Genomic DNA, 21718 nt, shown 5'->3' with positions numbered 1-21718 from the left:
AAACAGGGTGAGTCCAAAAATAGGGCACATACCAATCAAGGGTATTAATACTGTCACTTCGGTTGCCTGAACGCTGCATTTCAGTTTCAACATACCACACTATCAAAACCAAAACAATACGTTTTCTTTTTTTGTTAAAAAAATGAAATTAATTTGAATTTTATAAATTAAACCTAGAACATGCTACAGATATGTGTAGTTTGACATCCTAGAACTTCAAGTCATCTCACAGAAATTAATTGTACAGACCATTCATCCCATCTGCAAACTCAAGAACAAAAATAAACTAAAGCTTACCTTCAGTACACTGCAGGAAGCTGATAATGAGCAGAAACCAAAAACTTTGCATTCTGCAGCCAGAAGACACCATTATTGATCCCTGTAAGAATTTTCTTTGTATTCCTTAATGAATCCAGTTATAAAAGCCCAGCATCATCGAAACCAGTGGTCTGCATTATTCATCTTCATACCTGGAGAAGCAGAGGATTTGGAAGAAAAGGAGAAAAAACACATCAATAGCTGAAAACCAATAATTTGGAATACCAAATTTTACTTGACATGAAGACAGAAATTTCTAATAAAAACTGACAGTACACCTGTACTGTAGCTGGGAATTTGGCAGGTTTGTGGGATGTAATCTCTCAAGGTCAGTGATCATTAAACAGAATGCCAAATAACGATACATGTTAAAGTTGAAAGTAGGAATGTTATTGATGTACTTGCACTAAGACATACACACACACAAAAAAGAGAACATTTTCTCTGAATATAAGAAATTGGATTTGCAGATGACTAGGCTAAGCTTTTCGCACTCCCCAGGTCTGACACAACCCGCATTTCTCTACCTCAAAGAACAACAATAAAATTAAATCTAAAGCACTGACATTTTTCTTAGCAATTGGAAACATGGAGCAGCTGCGAACAACGGAGTGACTCCACTCAACAGAAAGGCTCCGCAGGTCTCCGCCCTGCCACCGCTTCGTACTACCCGCACGTCACTCTCCTCGGACGAGGAGCCCTAACAGCACCTTTGCCTACAAAATACTCTGGTGAGGAAGCCTTTGTATGACTCTGCAGTGTGCTATATTTCTACCCAATAAACACCTTCAGAGAAAAGGGAACAAACCTAACGGATGAGACTCTCCTATCCTTCACCTCTGATGAGATTTGTCCCCGACTGAGAAATACGAACCAAACAACTCCTGTAAACGATGTACCAAAGGAAGAATTCTTAAAGCTATCATTTGCATTTGAAAAATATAATTATGGTGATAAGAGTGCAGTTGCTGTGATAGAATATTTGACAGCAGCGTGCTCCCTTTCACTAATGACTTCATTCTCTCACCAGCCAACTGAGTAACTACATACTTCCTCTTCCATATCTCACTGTACAAAGCTAGATCATGCTTCAGCCCTGACTACTAGAGTTTGGGAAGCTAGAGAAAAATGAACATCCATATAAAAACAAACTATTTTTAACTACAAAGCTGGCTTTATATATTACAGATATGTGAAACAACTCTGGAAGGATAACTCTCTGAGCGCTATAGCAATTATACATCCAAAGAGCTGAGCCTGCTGCCACATTGGCTTGGTTTCTCCAAGACCAACGGACAGAACCACGTGGTTGTATTCCTGAGATATTTAAAATTAACATTACTTTAAAAACATATAACAATGGCTACATAAAAATTTAAGTGGCAGGATCCAAGGGCCACTTATGAGTCTTACGAGTACTGGAGCATGTTGAGGGCTTTAAAAATATATTTACCCTTGTGGCAAAGAGAACTGGAAAGGATGAAGAGCACACAATGCCAGACAAAGAAATTCTATGAACTGCAGATCATTTTCAGAGGTAGGAAGTGTAACTCCTTTTATATTAGACAACGTTAATATTAATCAACGATAAGTTTGTTCCCTGAGCACACAGACAGCAGCAAGACTGACACTCACTTTTTTCCACAAGGAGAGAAAGACAGGAATTAACACAAAACATTACGGAACAATTCTCTGGCTCTCAATGAAGGCAATGTGATTGTGGCAGAATAGGAGATTATTAAATAGCCAATGAGGCTTCTTTACTTGGCTCCTCTAAGAGGAGTGATGCCACTTCAGCATCGGCATCCCCCTCATAACACAAACGTGCGTGTGACTTCTCACACAGGGAAATGAAAAAGAACTGATGCTGAGTGATTTTATGTTTATTTATACATAAAAACAAACCCTTTTTCCAATTTCCAACTACAGACAGGTGCTCTTCAATCACAGGCACTTTTATCCGCACATATTTCAACAAAGGGCATGCGATAGCAAACAGAGCGCTTCAGTGCAGGACAGCCAGAGCGTGGCTCTCCCTGGCACAGACCCATGTGCCTAGAGGTAAAAGATGTGCCCTCAATTTAGATGGTGATACACAGGCTGCTACAGGACAACCCAGAAGCAGTTATGAAGAGACAGTCATACTGTATCTCTAGATCTTTCACACTGGGATGTGTTTAGCAACTGGGAAAAAAAATAATCTGAAAATCCACAAAGGATGCACTGCATTCAGCAGAAATTACAATTGCAAAGGAGCTCCTGCTGAGCAAAGAAGAAAAAATTGCCACCATGATATATCAAAAAAACAAAAAAAACCTTGGAGAGAGTTCAGCTAAAAGCTTGGGAAGAGCTTGGATTAATTTTTTACCTGTAGCACCCAAAGGAAAAATCATAAAACTATTTCACAGGCACTACAGACTAATCAGCATAATTTCAGTAAGCAATCAGAATAATCCAAGAGAACAGATGAGGAACAATAATGGCTAAAAGTGAAATTAAGTCAGCCTTCTGATTGCTCCCAGTCTGTCCAGAAGATTTTGACTTCCTGAGACTCAAGTTTCGTCGTTATTTCCATAACATATCACGGCACACCCAGATTTTGAGACATCTTCCTTCACCTTCAAGTGGATAGCGACATACCCGTGCTTTATCGTTATCCTTAAACTCATCGCTTCCTTCTGGGCTTTTTTGTAAAGTGGAGGGGGGAAAGGGTTGTTTTAAAACCAAAAACAATAATCAAAGCACCACTTGTGGTACTCAACATCCGTCTAGGAAATAGCTGCAAAATTTATGGCAGACACTGTTTCTTTTTAAGTCAAGTAAGAGTTCCTGACCTTGTAAACTGACTTATTTTAACTATTTTAATATGAAACCACAGTTTCTGAAAGGATATTGATGTTTTTGTGATACCAAAACCAGCAGAAACTATTCAACTAAGAATAAATGCAAAATATTTTAAGGACAAATTTAAGTGCTTTGTGCAATATATTATTCTCTCTAGATTGCCGTAGCCTACAGACATAGAATTTAACGCAGTGTGCTGCTGCAAAAAGAATTGAAAATAAACTAACCAGCCCCTACCAGATTATCAGTAACACATGTTTTTCTAAAAGAGCAAGAAAAAATTAAGCGGTGTTTGAAAACTGATGCAATAAAGTTCGGTTTTCCTTCTTGCTTTTCTTTTGAACAAAAATTAACAGCTTCACAGGGAACAGTTTTTAATGCAACCTCTATATGTGAGAAACTCTGTGTGGCTCCAAGTAAAAGAACGGTGCAGTTCTGAACCAGCTATTCATCAGCATCACAAAAGCTAATCCTGAAAAAGGTACCCAGACATGAGCTGGAGCCAGAGAGCATTCCAGCTATAGACGCTGCCATCAGCCGTGTCCTTCCGACCATCCATCTATCAGCAATACAGAGACTGTCAGTGGCATCTCACAACAACAACAAATCCCAAAGCAAACAAGTAGGACCAGGAAAAGACGTATTAAGTTACCTCTTTGTAAACAGAAAAAGGAGACCATGGTGAGGGCTGTGCTGTGCAAATAACTTATTTCCCCTCAGACCTTAATAAACCTTTTCCCTGGATCACTGACTGCTTGGGCTTGTGGGTGGGGCAGAGAAAAACTCCCTAGAGCAAAAGGTTGCCTGAATTTCAGAGTGCAATAAGAGCTGCCCAGAAAATTTCTGTTGTAACTCAAATCCCTACCTCTGGGCCATACTGCAGTCTCTCAGAAAGAAAAAAAAAAAAAAACCAAAACAAAAACAAAAACAAAAACAAAACACCAAACCCCTGCTGGAAACAGAGCAGATCACCTTGTTAAGTTTCTTTGCATATATGCTGTTAAAGGAGACTAGATCAGTACTGGAAATGTTAATGTTCAAACCTGTACCCTGCAAAGGTCTTGGGCATCTCTTCATACTATATTCATATGCTGTGCTCCAAGTCCCGAATATCTTAGTGCCCCTGCCTTGCCTCCTTGTTCTTCTGTACTTCTGAAACTTCTTACAGACAGAACACGACCGCTGCAGAATACGTGCCTCAGTTGGCCATCCCTCTCCCCGCAACATTGCTCAAGAGCACCCCAGAGATAAGAGGAAGCTGCTCCAAGCACGCTCCTTGAAACACTTTCATCTTCGAAGAGAAAGACCTCTAAGGGACTGCTGCATTCTGACTCTACTTTGTTTAACCTTCCCAAGGTTTTATTTTCAAAAGCTAAAAAAGGGTCTTTTAAGAACTTCCGGACAACTGACACAGCAATGCTCAAGAGTTGCCTTTTCCCTCCTGTTCCACCCAGCTTTTCAGGCAAAGGACAGAGAGGAATGCAGAGATCTTTCCAGTTAAGAATGTTTTGCTCTAGCTGAAAGTCTTTCAGACTAACACTCATGTATTTTACAATACAGTGCTTAATTTTCCAAATCATCTCAAGAAACACTGCAAAGCACTTGCAACCTCAGTCAAGCTTTAACATCTCTATTACAGAAAAAATAAATTACACTAGCTTTACAGGTGATGAGGCACAGAGAGGTAAGGAACACCAGCCATAGCTGCACAGCTCGTACGCACCGAGGAACTAGCGGAACTCAGGCAATCCTTCTTATAAATCCTCTATGACCTACCTTGCCGCGTATGCAGCACCCCCACCGCCTTTCATAACCCAGTTTATGAAACTAAGTAATTCTGTAATATATCTGAGACACTCTGCAGAGGAAAGGAGGGGGAAGAGGAGGCAAGGGTGAGTAGATATATATTCATACAATATAATAGTCGACTTCGTCTCCTGAGAAATCATGTGTCCACATGCCTTCCCATCATGAGGCTTTCCCAATTAAAAAAAAAAAAAGTTATACTTCCTGTAATCTGTAACATAAGAATTTAATTGGTGCAATGTGATTAGTAAAACTGTTTAAGCCACATTAGTAAAATACTAGAATGAGACTAATACTGTTTATGATCCAAGAACTACAGTTTTATACATAATCTGCAGTGAGACCCAGCTCTCGTTTTCAACATTGAACTTATCTTCAGATGCAGTCAGTATGAGTTATTCCTAAGTCTTCCTGTACGGTTATTCAAAAATTGACCTACATCAATAACTTTGCATTAGTGCTACAGTACCAGATTGTAGAAAATCTTCAAAGTTATGAGATTTTACAAAAAAACCTGAATACAAGCAAGACCCCATGCTGGTTTACTTAGCATCCTTCTACTCCTATGGTAAACAACCAATGCCTGATCTGTTCCAATTAAACAAGTCGCATATTGCATGAAGAAAGGAAACGCTAACTCTGCTCTAAAATTAGTTAACAAAGACTTGTTTTCCATTAAAAGCAAATCAATGCTTAAAATGTACCAGACAGTCTTCTCTTCAATTCTGTGTTCAACAGTCCCTATTAATTGTCACCTTGAACACTGCGTTTCTAACCCAAAACATCTCTTTCCAAGTCGCATGGCAGGAATACAGTATCAGGGAAGGGAATAATACAGTAAGAACAAGACTTGACCAAGGTCATCCAATCTTGCAACAACAAAAAAAAACCCACCCCACATTACTACAATGCATTCAGCGCGTCGTACTCTGAAGTGACATACCCATGCCCGAGGAACGCCTGAAACAGCGTGCCATGAACACGCACCCTAAATTTAGAATGACCACAGAAACGCCCACCCCACACCAGCCTAGGTTCCCAGCTCAGCAGTGCAGGAGACCATTCAAAATACCACATCCACCTGTGCAAGACATGACACTGAACAGCGCGCTGATGCTATTTTGACAGCGCAACATCAGAATTTAGTCCATCCGTCCACAGAAGCTCAGTGGTCTACCGCAATTATTCACAGAGAAAATAAATAGGATTTAAGAGGAAAAGATGAAGATTTTCCTGTCTCATCAGCACTCCAGTTCGGCTTGGCCTCACTCTCGTGTTTTACAGACACGTTACACGGCGCTCCATTCCCAACATCCAGCTTTGCCCCTTCTTGTTAACACAAGATAAAGCCTGGACACTCTAGGGAGTTTTCATTCAATAAGCCAGCAAAGTAAACCTTTGCTAGTGCTAATAAGAATGGCTTTTTTTGGCTCCAGGCACTCTCCTTTTGCCAAGTCTCAATTTCTGTTTTGCCTTCGCTAAATGCTCAGAATATGGGGGGGGGGGTGTGTGTGTGTGTGTGTGTGTGTGTGTGTGTGTCACTCAATCCTCATTGCAAATTCCCTGTATTTCACCTGAATCATCATCGTGCCGCTCCATCAGACCACCTCCACTCAAACAGCACAGGTAAAACCTTTTAAACAGTTCTGCCCTCTGTGTCAGTACATCTTCCCAGGGTCTCAAAGATAAATCCCCAGCATCCAAAGAAAGGAGGAGGGAAAGGGATGCCGTAAGTCAATTACAACCGTTATCGGCTGTAATATCTTAGTGTCATGCTGAGCATGTTAAATATGCTGATCGCTTTGGACACCAGAGGCACAGTCTGAGTCTGTTTGCCATTCTCTTCATTAAACTGCAAAACAAATAGCTCTCATTTTCAGAACTACGTAGGACAGATTTTATGAACATCAAAAATAAACAAGAATATAATGAATAGCTATAAAAAACACTGAGAACCATATGACAAACCAAAAGAAGCAATCGTTATGACTGAAGAAAATTCAAAGGCTTTTCAAACTTCTTACAGAAGAGAAATCCTCAAAATCATCTATTTATATTACAAGATATCATTCCTTTCCCTCAGAAAAAAAAAAAATAATCACTAGACTAACATCAACCAAAGACACTGCAGCCTTGTAAAACGGCAAACTGTTTGTTGACAGCCTTGACAAGGCTTTGCAAAGGCCCCTATTTCTCAAAGCTGTTATGCCACTTAGCTGATCTCTTTTTTTCCTCCCATCCAGTGTTTTTCACAGCCGAGAACTTGTTTGAAGTGGAAGTAGACTGAAAAACAAAACAAACAGAGAAGTCCTGGGACTGTGGTCAGACATGCCCATACCTGTGCAGGGACATGGTGTTTCTCCAGCTGACTGCAAGGATTTCAACCCACCCGTTCTGCTTTATGACCGCTCAACACTGGGCTTAAGCAGGGAAATGAGTTCAGATATGCCTTTCACAGCTGACACACTGAAGTAAAACAACCTCATTAGACCAGCGCAGAGCCACCAGCAAAACACCCACGAGCTACTAACTTCCAAAACGAAATCGAATTACAGGAAAGAGCAGACAAGAATACATTTTTACCCATGCATTTACAGCATTTTTACCCACGCTGTAACGGGGTTAATGGGGGCTGTATCACCCCAATACCCTAGACCTGCAACTGAACCACGGTCAGGGATGCTGTGCTTCAGCCTCGACATCTGGTATGCATGCGTAAGCCCGAGTTTGGTGGTAGCACCAATCCCCTGGAAACTACTGTGCTGAATACTTCTTTTCTAGCCACATGCCAAGGAATATTGTCAAAAAGATTCATGATGGTGCTGTGATAGCATCCATTTTAAAAGCATCCCATTTTTTCTATCAGTGGTAGTTAAGATCAGTATGTATGATCTGTATTCAGTACAAACGATGGGGTTCAAAATTCAAGAACAAGCTTGTCTGGGCAGCAAAGTCACTTTTGATTATTTTTAAAAATTCTATCAAAACCCTTTGTTGTTACCAGAGAAATATCAACTCTTTAAAAAAGTAACTGAAAAATATTTATCATTTTTTTAAAAAATCAGGAGCAGGAGGCACATACATATACACACAGTGCACTGGGTGCAATTTTTGGCCTATCTTTTGGCTAGAGAGGAATATGGTTCTAATGTTAACGTCTCTGAGACCATGGCCTGATCATTGTGCAGTGAAATATGAAACAAAATCAATGGTGGCACATAAGATGTAATCTCTACTGTGTTTGGCTCACTGCACTGAATCCTTGACTCATAAATCATTGTTACTAGCCATTCAGTGAATCAATATTCAGATTCCCTCTTGGTCTATACATATGACCACTAAATGAAATAATAATGACCAAAATCTGTCATATATTAGGTTATCAATATTACCAAAAGGGATTTCTTGGGAGCAATGAGGTAATCTAGGGTAAAATATATCAGATGAACATGCAAAGAATTGTGAAAAACCTGTGACTAAATATAGAGACAGCAGAATAATGGTCTTTTTAAATATCTCTTCTTCAATGATATCCTCAAGTATTAAAATTTACCATAGCATCACAGGAATGCATTTTATGAGGGACCATATCAATAACACGTGTTTTTAATTACATTTTAAAACATGCTGTACTTAAGCATTTTTTTTTTCTTTTTCTTCTTTCAAATAATCCCTTAAGTTATTACCAGTTTTGTTTCTTTTCTTTGAAGCACAATTAATATTACAGTGATCAGAGAGTAGTATCTTCTTACCAGCAACCTGAGAGTCAGGAGCTTCAGAAGGCCACATTTTAGTTCCACTAAAAACCACCAACAACAAACTTCTAAGAGTACGTCCATAAAGCTGTATTTTCCAAACCATTCACAAACCATTTAGTTATTAAAAGGTAGTGGATCATCTCTTGCAGAGCAGCCTGAGAAATGCTGTGTGCTACCATCTTATACTTGGCCATGAGCCGCCTCAAAATTCAAAATTTTGACAACAGAAGAAGGGAAGAAATGATAGAGACCTCAAACATGTCACCTTTGAAAGAATAATCAACTAAGAATGGTCTTTAACTGCTTTCTAAGCACACAAGAGATTCTCCAGGCAAGTATGACTTACAGGTAGAAACTTCACTGAATTTACATAGCCCTTTAGAGGACTTCTGCGTGTATATTAAGTACAAAAAAAAAGCAACACACATTGACAGGAGATACATCTTTCAGGTTCACCAATTTTACGTACCAGTAGCACTTGGAAGGCTGAAAATTAAAAAGCATGAAATAAAAATCAAACCAACTCTGTTTTTCTTCCCTTGTAATTGGCTTTTCTCATACAGACATTCATGGTGAAAATGAGAACTCGGGGGTGAGAAGCCAGATAGGAAACATACTCAATAAATATGGCAAATATACCTTCAGTATCTATTCAGAAGGGGCCTGCAGTGAAACAAAAATTTCACTTGTTACTGGATGGTGGGCTCTGTAAAGATGTACGAGTTGCTTAGGCTTCTAATGGTGCAACTGTAGTGAAGAGTATTTTCTTGTACAATTTAATAAGCAATGAACATTCAGGTGACTATTCTTAACTGTGCAAGGCAGCAGAATGACTACCAGTCATTCATTGGAGCTGTACCACTCCTTTAGTTGGGTAAACTGGGGATTTATTCAAAGTATAATAGAAAAATAAAAAAAACTATTTTGGTTCATTTTTTATTCCTTTTGTAGAAAGGCTAAGTTGTAAAACCCTAACGATTACATTTGAAGGAGCTATGAGCAAAAAGAGCTCTCAAAATTCAACAGAAAGGTTCCTTCCTGCATGTACTGCTGTTTAAAACTTCTCCCTAGCATCTCACATAGTATTTTCTCTTCCTTCAAGAGGAGAAGGAAGGGGGGGTGGGGGTGGGAAAGATGTATTTTGGAAAGAGTGAAGGCCTTTCCCATGCACTGTGAAAAGGGAAGTGTGAAGCGATACCTTCTATCAAACAAAATGGAATATGGGTTATCTCCAGCACTGCCACACCAGCCACAGCGAGCACTTCAGGACAAAGTTTCCCTAAATCACTTTCAGTCGGAGAATTTTTAAAAAGAATGAACACTTTTTAAAGTATTCCAAAGAATGAAGTCTTTTAATTGGAGTGACTGAAAACATTTTATTTCCCATACTTTTTTTTAAATCATCCATAGAGCACAGATGAATTTTAAGATAAAATTTTAACACATTTTTCAGCAGCAACATGACCTCTGACTTTCTGTGGTTTCAACAAGCAGATCAAGAACTCTGTGTCATGCATTTACTATTTCTTTTAAATAATATAGCTCTTGGTAGCCCAATGTGACAATGGCACTGCTACTTTGGAAAATATCACCTTTTTCTTTAATTAGGTTATGTTATTATTTTAAATGATAATTTATTTACCCTTTCACAATTTCAAATACTTAGTTGCCTTTACTTTGTATTCTTTTACTAGAAATTAAAAAGAATTTTTTTTATAAAAACCTGCTCTTCCTATGTTCCGCTGCAGTTCATGAACTGTATGTGCAACTAAAAAGAAAAAAAAATGTCTACATTTGTCTATCAACAATATTTATAAGTGAACAGAGTGGAAAGATTACAAAATTTTAATAAGAACATTATATTATAGTAGCAATAATCTAGGTGTTTTACTGGGAAGTGAAGTGGATTACCATAAATGAAATTTTAAATGTCCTTTCCATTTTATAGATAACGCAAAATGAGTCTTTTCATGTCTCCAGCGATAAGGATACATGTGCCACACATTTAAATAGTGCCTTCACCCTATCCAACCCCGCTCATGAATTAATAATTCAGTGACATTAATACAAGAAGATAAATGATAAAGAGGTTACAGCACAAGGGCCAACGGTACACATATACTTCTTTTAGAACAGCTAATACCTCTCTGCCAATTACAGTTAGAACTTTTTAACAGTTTTCAATGGCATTTTTACAATCTAAATAGCAGCTTATGCACACACAATTTCACACAACTCAAGCTTAATAAATCTCCTGCTGCTACCAAACAATCATTCTGGGGGATTAAAGTGCAACATCTGCTAACATTAATAAGCATTTTACATAGCAATATGTATAAAAGCAGTTGCTATCGGTCTTCTGAAAAAGCTTCTAGACTGGCTTGGCATAAATTATACCTTTATCGTTCAACTGGTAACTTTCGCTTACGGCAACAATAAGGTAGCTATATTGCTATATAGCGGGAAAACCCAATAAAATTATATACTGGCTGCAATTATCATTTCTAGTGGAACACTTTTCAAAATACTTGAAAAATATACAAAAAACGTATGTATGCAAAGACTTACAGGTAAAAACCTGGTAACATCCCACGGTTTCAATACTTAAAAGAAACCAAAGCTACCAATCCATTTGCAAGAGAAAATTTCTCTCCTAATAGCAGTTACAGCTTTTTAATCCACCTTGGGCTTTTTTATTTTTTATTTGCATTTCTACCAAAGCAGAACCTACCATGAAAGAACGCGTCCCTTTCCAAGGCATAAAATAAATATAAGGGTTTTATTTCATTAGGAATTCCAGCATACATTTTTAGGTAGAATTTGGCAAATGACCATACCTGGGAGTCGAGAGACGCGTAACATCGGCTTGAGCCAAGAACAGAGTTGGCAAACCCAGCTCCAACTTTTACGTGCAGCCCTGCCAATGCAACTCAAGCCCTGCGGTTCAGCCATGGGCAGCCGAATGCCAGAGCCTGCCAATCACCCCTTCTCTGCAGTGAATAAAACGAACAAAGTCATCTTCTAGCTGGTGTTACCATTTTATTGTAAAGCAGTTTTCAATACATTTTTAAAAACATGGACAGGTAAAGTATTTCAGGCTCTTACTTCCTCGGCCCTACAGTCTTAGTATTTTTTAGGAACTGAAAAGAATCAATAGTCAACACTGCAATAATAGATATTGTAACACATATAATACCTTTGTACAGCGCTCCAAGATCATTTTGTTGTGCGGACACAGGTGGGCCAGTATCTGCAAGCTCATTTCTTTCATTTACGCAAAAAGAAATTCTATCAAAAATATCCAGAGAGATGACAGAAGAGCAAACTAGATCAAATAAGTCTGTAGCAAATATTTAATCTACTCTTTTTTTAATTAATGATTAATTTTCCATTATGAATTGCTTAAACCTGATTGTTTTAACATTATTTTTTAAGTCAAAACATTGCTTTAAGAATGACTATTATCATATTCTCTGACATCACCTACATTCTTATTTGACATGTTATAAGAGAAATGAAGAAAATCAAAGCAATAAGAATAAAAGATTCCAGCAATGCCAGTGCTTGACAACTAATACCCAGGACCTTTCGATGCTATTGGGCTTTAAAGTACCCAGAACTAGGGCTGAAGCCAGGCTTAGCGAGAAAAAACAGTCATTTAAGGACAGAAGGAAAAAGCTTAAAACAGAAAGGTAAGGATATTTAGTATCTACTTTTTCCTCAGACTGATGGTTTCTCTAGGCTGAAGTCTGCACCTGCAATTCCCATACATATTTCAAAGATCGGAATCACTGTCGCCAGAGGAAGCACATGGGGATTAAGAACCCAGATGCTTCAGTGCCACAAACAGTCTTTCTTAAATACAGCTTGAATTTTAAATTACCGTCTTAAAATATATTATTTTTAAGTTACTGTGAGCTGCCTATAAAAACACAGCTTCATATAAAAGTGACAAATTCTTACTTTTTTTTTCTTTTAGGCTAGAAAAACATTATATTGGCACACAACTTTGTTTTCATGCTATTCCTCCACCCGCACTCTAATTCTCACATCAGACATATCCCCTGCCATGTGCTAGCCTTACTTGTTCTTGAAGATTTACTGCTGCTGTAGTAGTCTCATGGCTATTTCAAATCCAGGTCACAACTTTCCACAGTTACTCAGATTAACGTTTGCAATTTAATCTATTTTAACACAAGAATCCAACAGCGCTGAGACGAAAACGAGGTGACTTTTTTTGCTCGAAGATGACTGAATATTAAATATGAAATTTAACAGGTTTTAATCATAACAGTTTGTAAACAGTGTAATATATATGTCTGCCCTAATTTAGTAAGATGGAATTCTCACATAACACTCATCAAACTGAGCACAAAAAAATTGTTCTGGCATTTCATTAAATTAAAATCTTCAGTCCCCACAGCAAGAACGCACAAATTTAGATTTTATTAATACCTTAAATCAAACTCACTTTTATGAAAGGCAATTTACAAGTCATCTTCTCTTGTGATAGCAAAGAACAGAACAGGGTCTTAAGCATGTTTTCACAGACACTTTGATGATAGTCTAACCTTTTGTCCGACTGCTATTTTTAACAAAAATAGCATTTTCTTTGAAATCCAGCAAACTCTTGTCTTCATGAATATAGTTTTAAACCTTCAGTGACAGAGTGGCTGACAGCTCAACAGATAGAAGGTAAATTTAAGAGGCGATGTCCCTGTTTAGAAAACGCAGGCCATTTTACCAGCTTCTCATTCAGCAGCCTGAAAAACTCCAAATTTAATCTAGATCACCGTATTTCACAGCTTGCCCAAAGATATCGTGTTGTGCAAAACCTTCACACCCACAAAGCCATGCAAGTTACACATATGCTCGACATGCCACCTTGATTTAACTGGTGCTCTATGTACTTTAATATTTTCAATTTCTGACACTAAATAACACTATCAAGTCTTCTGCATTGCAGGCACTTCTACAATAGATTACAAATCAGGTGCAAAATGAAATCATCATCATCAGGTAGCCTCCCCCGTACTGCCAGTTACTCACCAGAAATCAGGGAGTGTCACACTGTTGGGCCCGAAAAAAAGGAGAGGGGAGGGGGAGAAAAAAAAAAGACAAAAAAAAAGAAGGGTAGGGAAAGCAAAGGGAGTAGGCAGAGCTGGAAGATGGCATCTCCCCCCCGCCCCCATCTAGTTTCAAGTGCAGTGGAAATGGGAAAGCCCTTGGGCAGGGCGCAGAAGGAAAGCAGGCAGATGGAAAAGGGAAGGCCTAAGGAAAGATGCAGCAGTGCGGGCAGGCTCGCCCTGCCGTGCCATGGGTGGGTGCGTCGGGGAGCCTGTGCAAAATAAAGAGCCATTTGAAGGAGCGGAGGAAGACTGACAACGAAGGAATGCAAGTCAACAGGGAACAGAAAACAGGCAGCACGCTACAGAAAAGGGAAGGACTTGCTAGAATGAAATATCTGAGTGTAATTTGATTTCCTTCAAGCGACTGCCAGCATTTGGGATCAGTTGCCCCACTCTCATACCCAATGTACAAGACTTACTTTCTATTTGGGACACAAACACAAGCTACACTAACTGCAACTATTCGCTTTTTCATCTTTATGAAAAGCCCACCAATCCACATCAGAAGCCATGAATCTGTTTGAAGAATGAGTGAAAGCAGCAATAAACGTGGAGACAGAGAAAGATAACGTTGGCACTAACTATTACAAGAAGGGCCAGCACACAAATGCAATGAGATGCGTGTCTGTATGTACGTACAATTATTGCGAAGCATTTGCTGTTCTGCAAGTAATCATATTCTATAAATGAATGATTATATTACAGTGCCAGAATAATAATAATTTTTAAAAGCTGACCATAATTTCAACAGAACTATTACACATTCTGGGCAATTTTTTTTTTAAGTAAGTGCAGAAGAGGGTGTGACGGTAATAAATGTACAGTTTATTTATGGGTCACTATTGGGCTGAACTGAGATTTTATTTCTGGAAGAAGAGAAAAAGAAAAATGGAATGATGAAGAAGACAGACAAAAATGGAGATTAAAAAATCCCAACCCAAACTAAAGGCCCATCTTGGATACATAAGAACCAACAGACAGAGGCAAGACAGAACACTTCACCTGACACTGCCTGGTTATCAACATACTCTCTCAGAGTTACTTAGCTTTATTTTAATATCTCTTCAGCCAGAAGGTGAATTGACATTTTTGATCTAAAAATAGCAGCTTTATAGATCTTCTAAAAATAAAAATATCTAACCCAAGATTAATATTGTGGATGATACAAGAAGACCTTGCAGAAAGCACAGCACAAGATTTCAACAGCCAGACATTTCACCCCAACGATTTCTGGTCACCAAAATAAAAACCAAATTCACTGTTACAGTAATATTTTAGGATGGTTAAGTAAATATCACTTTTTAGCTTTTCCACAGTGTTGATGTTTACTAACTAGAACATGTACATGTACAGTCCAGCTGGCTGAGAGCGGAACGAAGGACATCAGGCTCGTCCTGGCTGGCAGCGACCTTCAACTGTGACTTTGGACAAATGTCTCTTCCCCTGATCTGCCTCACAATTTTATCACATGATAAACTGGACACTGTGTTTTTGAATGAAAAAGTACCAGATTAATAAATACCCAGACATACATGTGCTCAAGCACACACACATTCTTGAGCAGATATTAATTTTGCTATTGCTCAACTTTTTGTACTATTTCATTCACTTTCAAAAATATTTATAAAAACCACAGTCTCTGAGAATAGCTTAAGATAGGTAAGAATAAAAAATATATTCAGCTAAATACTTTCAAATTTTTAAATATACTACTAAACACTACATTCCTCTATAGGAAGTTATTTATCTTGCAGTGACCACTACCAGATCTAACTTCCAAAGCAGGTACTGACTGCTTCAACATTCACAAAGCACCAATTTCTTAAAGCCTGGACTTATAGAAAAGCCCATTTCCCACTTCTCATTTTGAGCCCCGTTCAATAAACCATAATTATGATTTTTTTTGTGTGTGTTGTTATTCTACTGCAGGTACTGGGATATAACTCGTAAAACTGGCATTGAACAGGCTGTGGTATGGAAGGAAAAGTACCACTGCCCTTCTACTAAGGGCCAAAACATCAATAATTCAAGCTGATTGGGAAAGACTATTCAACAAGATGATTAATTTTTAAGAATGTGGTAGGGATAGTAACAAACATCACAGAACAATTTTAAATTTTACAAGAATCGTCAAGAAAGCTTACGAATATGAAGGCTCTGAAATAAATAAATCTACATCTTTCCTTGTTCCAGGTTAAAAAAGCCTAGACTCTATGAGCCACAACTCTGGAATCCAACCAGCAAAGCTACGAGCATCACCAGTGACTCAGGCTGCTGCGCGGAGGCACCCTGCTGCTCCACGTATGCACTAGAGTACTTTGTGCCGTGTACTGCACTGCACAATAAGGTTTGTCAACACAACTCAGAGTTGTTTGACCTTAAAGCTATTCCCTTGTAGGTTCTCCCTCCTGAAGCATTCAGTAAAAATGAATGTCAGTGACCACGCCAACTAAAAATGAAAAGAAAAAGAAAAAACCCAACCCAACAACAACAACAAACCCAAACAATCTACCAAGCAAAAATTAAAAATTCAAAATACAGTTATTCTCTAAGGTGGCTCCATTGCCCACACCTTTGTAAAACTGCACGAACTGCGGACACGCCATTACCCAAGATGCTCCCACAAGGTTCTGAGGGTCCCCACGCCGTCCACCTGCAGCCCTGGGTTGGGAGCGAGGTCAAAGCCTCCCCCAGCCCCACGCATGTGGCCGAAGCCTCCCATGCATGTGCCCTTTCCAGGAACAGAGATAAGCAAACCGGTGTTTCCCATGGAGCACAAGATGAACTTTTCTGCTCAGAAGTGCTCTTACAGTTTCCATAGCGAATGTAATTTACATGAAGGCATTATAAAGGTTCCCACATGAAAATGCATCTTTAGCATAATTACATTCTTTCAAGTTACTTTTCCTCCCACTTGCTATAGTTCCTAGGTGAAAGGGAAACATTGACAAAAACAGGACATGAGGGGGACATAAGATAACCACAGACTGAAAAACATGAAACCACCAAGCCATTTACAACTCTTGTTTTTTAACTTTAACTCTTCTTTGCTAGTGGGCAGCCTGAGATCAACTACACAGGGTAAAATACTCTTTAATTTATAGCCTAAGGGTTCTTCCATGTTTAAAAGGAAGGAGTATGTAAAGAAATACAGTATCTTTCTCAACCCGTCTGTTCTTTGAAATGTCTTCATTAAAATGGAGATTTTGACTTTTTGACTGTGAATAACAGAAAAAGGACAAACCTGGTTTCCAAGAATCTTCATCTGCAGACAGCGCACACAACGCTCCCCTTTCATCTCACAACGGTCGCGCTTCTATATCACAGGCAATTTTTGAGAAGGAAGGGCAGATGGGACTACCTCTAGTCCACGACGATCAGCTAAATTAGTCCTAATTACACCTTTGTTTTATTATGGAACAACTGAATCTAGACACAGATTTGGAGTTGCAGCGCAGAAGGACTCCTGCTTTCCCCGGCCAGAGTGGCAGCCATGACAGGCACCACCACCGCGCGCCGCATGACGACGGTCACGTATGAGACCGCGTCCCAGAGAGCCCCAAATCACAAGCCTACTGTAAAAAATGTGCTCCTGATTTTTGGGGGTTTTTTTTTGGATGGAAACACCTTTTACACATCGGCATTCACAGATTTTTCCCTAACACTGCAGTAAAAACACAACTTGTTCAATGGTCAGATGGACTGGAGTGAATTTTAGAGCGCAATACCAAGAGCTACCTCTTTATACCATTTGTGAGCCATAACAGAAATCCACTGAGCATATTTGCTCAGCTGGTTCAGCAGCAGCTAATATTTCCTATACGTACAAGACCCGAACAGTTGTTCTTTTAGGTAACTTAAGTAATGGCTGTAATTAAGTGATTGAGGAGGTATTAATCATATCTCTCAACTGTGGCAAAGTCATGAATACAGTTGCGCAAAGTGCTTAACTATAGCACTGAAACAGCAACAAATTCTCCCACTGCCCCATGTATTTTTCATAAATCCCTACCGATAAGTTTTAATAATCTGTTAATGCTGCAGCTTTATTTAGTGTATCGGTTATTATGTAACTATTTAAATAATAAACAGAAATATTTTACTGCCCGTCTTCCAGCAGACCTACTATAAGATTTTCATTTATTAGACTTTCCTTCAATTAACGTACAAGGCTTCAGTAACTTTTTTTTATATAAAACTATACTGAACAAAAAGAATTATTTTAAATAATTTTCATGTATCATCAAGTGATTTTCTGTGAAAATTACCCAAGAACTAAGAAATGTATTCTTTACAGAATCTTAGCAACCTATCACATGCAAATATCAGTCAAAGCTGGAAAAAATATTAAGCTAAATAAAATGAAAATAAAACAAAGCCTTAAACTGGCCGTTAATTAGATAAGTAATAGAAAGGTGCTGATTTCACTCTAAGTCACTCTATTATTAACTCAAAGAAAACAAAAAATCAAAGGGGCTATATGCTCAGTAACAGGCTGAAAAGCATACTTTCTAATCATGCCACTCTCCAAACACTGCTGTAGAGATAACTATAATCAGAAATAATACCACTAGAAGTGAAGGTGTAGTAGATATATGAATTCTGTACAGGTGACAGAAGTATAAGGAAGGACTTCATTCACAGGTATACTTCAAAGGCTGTACTGTTTTTAGTGTGCTCTGTTTGGCAGATTTTTCAGTCGTGCGCCAAGAACTGCTGATTACTTGCATCCCATTTGCCAAATACGAAACCTTTATTAGTCATAACAACACTGCTGTTCCAAACAGACAAAGAGATATAAATAATAATAAAAAAAGATGGGGAAAAAAGAGACAGACTTATCCCTTCTTCGGGGTTAGTTGTCTGTGGGCAGTTAAGTATGACTTAGTATGGCTCCATTTTTAACGCACACTACAAATAAAATGACTACAGTGTGGATTTGTGCTTTGATTTATTGCCTTGCAAACAGAAGAATACTAATTTTAAGGAGCCATTCACTATGGGATTTGCACAAAACCAAAAATGGTTAATCTGTATGTTACAGCTATCTATACGTATCCCAAAAACGTTTCAGGAGAGCACATAAGGAAAGCAATTTGCTAAGAATTCTTCTGCATATATTTTCCTCTTTCAAACACAGAAATTGTCTTCTAAAACATTAGAAAACTTTAATGATCAACATGTATAAAATAAAACCACCATCATCTATTTTTGATACTTTTAAAATAAATTATAAATAATTGCAATATTTAAGGCATTGATAAGACTGCTTTACCTCTTACTGAAATTTTATGCATTATTCGTCCTTTTATTCTAAGTCCTGGCTTCTTCTTAGCTAGGGTGTACAAGCCAAGCACTGCCCTCAACAATGCAGTCACAGTTCACGCTCTTAAATCGGTTGGAGCTCCACATTCATCAGGGGGTAACATTCGTCCTTTTGTGTTTTCTTTTTACTTACAGACAAAAGATACAATCGTTTTCCACAGTTCAAAATGAATGAAATGTGAAGCCAATCTAAGAACCTAAAGGAGTATTTTCTAAAACAGAAAACATTATTCTTCGGGTCATAAATCTTGTTCTGAACACAAGACTACAGACAAAGCTCCAAAATTTTGCTCTAGTTATGTAAATACAAGATGTATGAGTTACTGACGACAGACGAAGTCATACATTGCTACCATGATCACAAAAATAATGAAGTGTTGAATAGTCGTTGTTCAGTGCAGTTTTGAGGCCCCAGTTGTCTTCCAGTAATCCACCAGAAAACATTTAAACCTGCGTGCAACATTTCTTTCTACCAGCACATTTTCAGAAGTGGAATATTTCATGTCAAAAGAAACAGGTGCATCTTTCCTCTGGCTTCTGGTAATCAATAACTGTTTAAAACAGATGGGTGCAGGATCTTCTACATCAAGTCTTATACATAGAATTAATCCAAAACATCCAGGAAATGTGTCTTACAAATTTAACTAATACTATCCATGCATGTGTACAATGCATGGAACATATATTGGCAAGTTCTGCTACAGTAAGGATTGCTGTCTACATATTTTCTTAATTTTCCATGACCTAGTTATCATTTTACTACAGTAAATCAAGGAAAGAAAGGTATTTTGTTTGTCTAAATGCTCATTACTCCAGTATTTATTGAATTATACCTCAAGGTATCGTCTTGAAATGTGTGGCTATCTCGTCACACTTTGCCATTCAGACTGCTGTTCTACTCCGTGCAGTTATTCATAAATAGCTATATAACGTAACGTATTTTACTCAGTCAGTCCCTGTAAGTACTTTTTATTGATAAAACATAATTAGTTTTATTAAATGTGACTGGTACATTGCTTCTGCCAAGTAAGTGAGTATTAACGTCTCACTTTTAAAAAAAAAAAAAACAGATGGAAAATTTTAAGAATTAAGGAACAGCTTGAAAGTCATTTACATGAAAACTGTACAAGTATGATATTATTGTCACTTTTGTTGCTTGTTCTGATTTTAAAAAGTATCTAAGTTACTTATCACCATAAAAACCTGGTGCTATTGAAATAGAAAACGTGTTACGCCACGGCTAAAACAAAGTAACATGATTTTATTCAAGTAGGCTCTTCCAACGTAGCAAGTAAATTACCATTGCTCTACCTTCAAAATACAAGGGTGTTAAAAAATGTATCTTATTCGCAGCTGTATTATCCTCACAACAGAATTAAAGTTGCATATACATCTTGATTTTCATACTGTACGGCAATCTCCACTGAATGGAATTTCTGAAACATCCTTACCTCGCCAGGAAAGAAAAAGACACGCTGTGTAAAGAAAGATTACGTCCATTGCCTCGCCGTAATTCCTCAACAAGATTAAATTAAGAAATCTCTCTTTCTTCATCATGACTAACACATTAGTATTTTCCCATGCAAAAAGGATGATGCAACTTTTCAACTCCCAGCACCTATCAAAATCTTCACGAAAGACATCATTTATGTATTTTCTGTAAATCTTACCATTATAATCCTATTGGAGTGTAATTGCTGTGGCTAATATTCTTACCCTGTTATGAAAATGCTCAACATAAATGTAGCACTGAGTTGTTAAGATAATACATGATCATGCTGTGAGAGGGTAATACCTATACAATAGCCCTTGCCAATACCATAAATCTCTTTATTAGACAACAACCTATTACAGGAGATCTACTTAACTGTTTCCCTACTTAGAGGGCCATTTGGTGTTACAATAACAAGCTGACTTTTCACATTAGCAAGGATTAGCCAGTATAAATAATAAATCGACACGAAGTTGCTGCTCTTTTAGATATGGTAAATCTTTCCTGGTGTTTAAAAAGATAATCCAAACTAAAACCCTAAAACCACGTTAGGCTGAACATATGTTAAGTTTAAAGTTCTGTTAGTTTAAACTAACAAAAAAAAAATCAACTCTTGAACCAATTTATGTGGCAGATTTATTACAGGAGAGCATGTTATGGAGAGCTGTTTCTGTTTTATGCAATGTGCATGCATACTGCTTTATTTCCTAACAGCATCATAGCAAATCATCTTTAAATTTACTGAAATATTTTAAAGTAAAGTGATTTCCACCATTTTTCCAGAGATAAATTATATGGAATTCATCTAAGTACCATCTATTATGCTTCTTGCTCAGCAAGCAAAACTGTATTATAAAGGAATTATTTCTCTGAAGTCTTAACTTTTTGAAGGATCGTACTCTTTCACCATCCAGATAACTGTAATACAAATTATAAAAACTGTAATACACCAGATCATTTCTTTCATTGTGCAAGATTAAGGAAAATTACTCTTTAAAGTAAGTATTTCTGATTCTTCAAGCTAGATTTCCAGTTACAATTTACAA

General features: G+C 37.9%; 1 protein-coding gene across 14 annotated transcripts in view; it reads right to left on the bottom strand.

Moving 5' to 3' along the window:
• ADGRL2 (adhesion G protein-coupled receptor L2) overlaps positions 1 to 21718 on the bottom strand; it is a 162922-nt gene that overhangs the window by 129957 nt on the left and 11247 nt on the right. For all 14 annotated transcript variants that reach the window (XM_075098003.1, XM_075097992.1, XM_075098002.1 and 11 more), the window contains exon 2: positions 298 to 470. In XM_075098003.1, coding sequence (XP_074954104.1) covers positions 298 to 370 — 73 coding nt within the window. In that variant the 5' untranslated portion in view covers positions 371 to 470. The remainder of the gene's footprint in view (positions 1 to 297; positions 471 to 21718) is intronic.

Source organism: Phalacrocorax aristotelis, chromosome 6 (genome assembly GCF_949628215.1).
Source record: "Phalacrocorax aristotelis chromosome 6, bGulAri2.1, whole genome shotgun sequence".
Classification (NCBI taxonomy): Eukaryota; Metazoa; Chordata; class Aves; order Suliformes; family Phalacrocoracidae; genus Phalacrocorax; species Phalacrocorax aristotelis.
This window is presented reverse-complemented; position numbering and strand designations above follow the sequence as displayed.